Source organism: Medicago sativa, chromosome 3, assembly GCF_051527215.1.
Source record: "Medicago sativa cultivar Bolivia chromosome 3, Bolivia_mono, whole genome shotgun sequence".
Classification (NCBI taxonomy): domain Eukaryota; kingdom Viridiplantae; phylum Streptophyta; class Magnoliopsida; order Fabales; family Fabaceae; genus Medicago; species Medicago sativa.
In genome coordinates, this window is record NC_140751.1 from 47,356,027 (window position 1) to 47,360,399 (window position 4,373).

Genomic DNA, 4,373 nt, shown 5'->3' on the forward strand with positions numbered 1-4,373 from the left:
ATCTAAGCCACTTCAGAAACCTTCAACTCTTACTAGTCTTTCAACAATGATATAATTATCTCACTTAAAGTCAAATTAGAGATAATTAATTATATCAAAGTAGGGTGGTACCAAATGCTATTTTAAGTCATGCCAAGCTTCATGAAGGTTCTATAGTCTACTTTCCCCTGCCGTTCAGCAAGATACAATTTTAATGACTATAAATATTCTCTACTATCTTCCATTTCAACACAAAAATGTCAGAAACAGTGATATCTTAACTATCACAAACAATTAATAAGGAGAAAAACTGAAAAAGAATGATGTTTCTTTTAGTACTCATAAGCCTTACAAAATGGTTTTGGTACCATGTGATTGTCCAAACTTGTTATCAAACTGCAAGGATATTGATAAATAATGGCTTTAATTTTGTTGATCTTTCATCTAAGCCACTTCAACAACCTTCAAATATTCCTAGCATTTTGAATTGTGATTTGGAAGGTAGAGAGTCACAAACACTTGTTTGTGACATTCATAGTGTCCTCTTAAAGACTCATTCTTTCTTTCCTTATTTCATGCTAGTTGCCTTTGAAGGTGGTAGCATTTTAAGAGCTTTCCTCTTACTTTGTTCATGTCCTATATTATGCTTTTTAAGCTATGAACACAAACTTAAAGTCATGATATTCATCACTTTTTGTGGACTGAAAATAAAGGACATGGAAATGATTGCAAGGGTAGTTTTACCAAAGTTTTACATGGAGAATCTTAACCTTAAGGCTTATGAGGTTTTGGTTTCTGTAGGGTGTAGAGTTTTCTTCACTTGTGTGCCTAGAGTTATGGTGGAAGGGTTTCTTAAGGAATATTTGAATGTTGATGATGTTGTTGCTACAGAGTTACACACTGTTGGATGTTATTTCACTGGTTTGATTTCTAGGCATGGTTTGGTTGATAAGGATAGTGCTCTCAAGGATTTTTTTGGAGATAAAAATCCTGATTTAGGGATTAGCAGAACATGTGTCAATGATCATTATTTTATCTCTTCTTGTAAGGTATATGTGAAGCTAGCTACTGCTTTAAGCAATATTAAATTGTTAGTATATAAATTAGTTACATGTAACTATCATATTCATTAATGATGTAGAATTACACTTGATGATGTGAGACTCCTAATTTGGATGAGAAACCCTCTTGAACCCTTTTTTTTTTACCTCAGTTTCATTGATCAAATGTAAAAACCATATTCTTAAATCAACTATTTCTAGTCCAAATCATCAAAGTCACATCATCAAAAGTAATTCTACATCAACAATGTATACATTCTCTAACAAGCAATATAGCACCTATCTAACTACAATATTATAATGAATTGGAGACCTTTAATTTCATTTTCCTACTAATTATTACATCTTCAATTATATCTAAGTCTAAGAAATATGCTAATCACAGGAAGCTTATGTGGTGAGCAATGAAATATGTCCAAGCTCAATTATGCCAAGGGAAAAGTATCCAAAGCCATTAATATTTCATGATGGCAGGCTAGCATTCTTCCCTACACCTTCATCAACTCTCTACATGTTCATGTGGCTTCCAATGGGAGTCCTGTTATCCATTTATAGAAGTCTTCTTGTGCTGAACCTTCATTACAAATGGACACTTTCATTAATAACATTTAGTGGTATAGTTCTGAATGTCAAAGGCTTTAGTAACCCTCAAAGATATTCAGAACCAAGTAAAGGGGAGCTTTATGTTTGTACACATAGGACTTTGTTAGATCCTGTTTTTCTTAGCATGAGTCTGAGAAAACATTTGAGTTGTGTAACGTACAGCATAAGCAAAGTGTCGGAATTCTTCGCTCCTATTAGGACAATGAGTTTGACAAGAGATAGAGAACAAGATAGTGAAACAATGCAAAAGTTGCTAAGTGAAGGTGATTTAGTTGTGTGTCCTGAAGGAACAACTTGTAGGGAACCTTATCTATTAAGATTTAGTTCACTTTTTGCTGAACTTGCTGATGAGATTGTTCCAGTGGCTGTGAATGTTAATGTGAGTATGTTTTATGGTACAACTGCTAGTGGATTAAAATGGTTGGACTCTTTTCTATTTTTGATGAATCCATGGCCTAGTTATATTATTGAAGTACTTGAAAAGGTTCCAAAAGAACTCACTTGTGCTGGTGGAAAATCTCCTTATGAAGTGGCTAATTATATACAAAAAGAGTTGGGTGATGCTTTGGGATTTGAGTGTACAAATATTACAAGGAGGGATAAATATATGATGTTAGCTGGGAATGAAGGTGTTGTTCAAAAGAAGAAGTGAAAAGTATGGTGTTTGAAGTTTCACATCCAAGAAGATACATAACTCTCTTCAACTAAATGAATGAAAGAAAATTAGTGTGGTTTTGTTTTGTTTTGTTTGTTTTTTATTTTATTTTTAGGTAAAGAGTGTGGCTATGTATATACATGTAAAAAAGAATGTACTCCCTCCGGTCCTTATTATAAGAAAAAGTTGACTTTTTAGGTTCATAGAATAATTAATGTATCTTATTGTAAATATAGACTAGATACATCACTTATACAATGAACCAAAAAAGTCAATTGTTTCTTATAATAAGGACCGGAGGGAGTATAAAATTATTATATTTGAACATCAAAATGATTATTTCATACATGCTTGTATCGCACTCAATTATGAAATAGGAAAATGTTAACAAGTGCCCTAAGAGCATTGTTTAAGCATATAAAAGTAGCAACTTTTGCATTGGAAATTGTACGAGTATGACTTTAACAAGTGTTTGACTTATATTTTCAAGACATATTTTCCTTTTGTGAGTTCCTTAAACAATGTCCTTAGGGCACTTGTGAACAAGACCCTATGAAATAGTGTACTCCCTCCGTCCCTCAATAGATGACCTAGTTGACAATATACATTATTGACTTGACATACTTTGACCATATTTTTCTACTAATTCATAAAAATAAATGTTAGCTGGGAATGAAGGTGTTGTTCAAAAAAAGAAGTGAAAATTATGGTGTTTGAAGTTTCACATTCAAGAAGATACGTAACTCCTTTCCACTAAATGAATGAAAGAAAATGAGTGTGGCTATTTTTATTTTATTTTGAGGTGGAGAGTGCTGCTATGTACATACATGTAAAATTATATTTGAACATCATAATGATTATTTCATACATGCTTGTATCGCACTCAATTATGAAATATTAGAGTGTATATTGCAATAGGTAATTTATCTTTTTATTTTTTAACAAGCAAAAATGGATTATATTAACACTGCTATAGCAGTCTCCTCAGCACAAGATGTGCTGAAAAAACTACTAAAAAAAACAAGTAGTTCAGACCAAATACAAAAAGTGTTTATCAAATGCCTAAACACGACAAATGACTCGACCACCACAAATGTTCACCAAATACAAAGCTAGCCTTTTTGGCTTTCAACCACCACAAAGAAGAATATTTTACTTTGTCTAGTAGTTGATCTGTAGAGCATTCTTTCTGTTTAAATAATCTATTGTTTCGTTCATTCCATAAAATCCAAGCAGTAAGAAGCCAAATCAGCTGAAGAAAAGACCTCTGCGATTTCAAACCATCTGTATAATTAATAAACTAAATAAAGTGATCTGAAATATCTTGATGTCAACACCATCGAAACCAATCCAAAACCGCACTAAAGGCCATAATGACCCAAAACAAGTACACGACAAAAACAAGTGACGGACATCCTCCACCTGACCGCATCCAGAAACACACAAGGTCGCATCTGTATCAATTACACCACGTGCCTTCAAATTAAATTTAGTAGGAAGGCGATCACAAAGCAGCCGCCAAGCAAAAATAGACACTTATTTTGTTATTAGAAAAAACAAATAATTTAGTGTAAAGAATGTTGTACAAAAGAATCTAAAAATATTCCCTAAAAAAAAAATTCCAAATATTGTTGGATGAATGTATACAATTGATGTCTATTACATTTTATTACAAGGAGGGATGAATATATGATGTTAGCTGGGAATGATGGGGGTTGTTTAAGGATAGATTTTCTCATTTTGTATAATTATACATAAGCAATATTAGGGGAGTATGAAGTACAGGTTAAGACAGGTTATGTCTAGTGTAACCTACATCACAAGAAATACATTGATGTCTAGTGTATGCTCACTAATATAATTCAACTTTGATTTTAACAAGGTAAAGTAATATAACATCAATCTGTAAGTGTTTGTGTGTGATGTAATGTGTAAGTGACTCATTCCTCGATAAGTAAAAACCAGCTTCGGTCCTCACTAACAAATGGGACGGGACGCATGCCCGAGAGTCAGTCCCAACTATATCATTCTACGGCGTCACGTCTTGGAACATCTTTTGCCCCCAATTTTTTCCA

The 4,373-nt window shown here is 33.0% G+C and overlaps 1 protein-coding gene across 1 annotated transcript; it reads left to right on the forward strand.

Annotated features, from left to right (window-relative positions):
- Window positions 1–256: 256 nt before the first annotated feature.
- On the forward strand, window positions 257–2,754 carry LOC146937817 (glycerol-3-phosphate acyltransferase 1-like). The gene is made up of 2 exons (XM_085757799.1): window positions 257–1,028; window positions 1,426–2,754. Exons 1-2 carry the CDS (start codon window positions 300–302, stop codon window positions 2,293–2,295), a joined length of 1,599 nt encoding a protein of 532 aa, XP_085613925.1. The 5' UTR covers window positions 257–299; the 3' UTR covers window positions 2,296–2,754.
- Window positions 2,755–4,373: the final 1,619 nt, after the last annotated feature.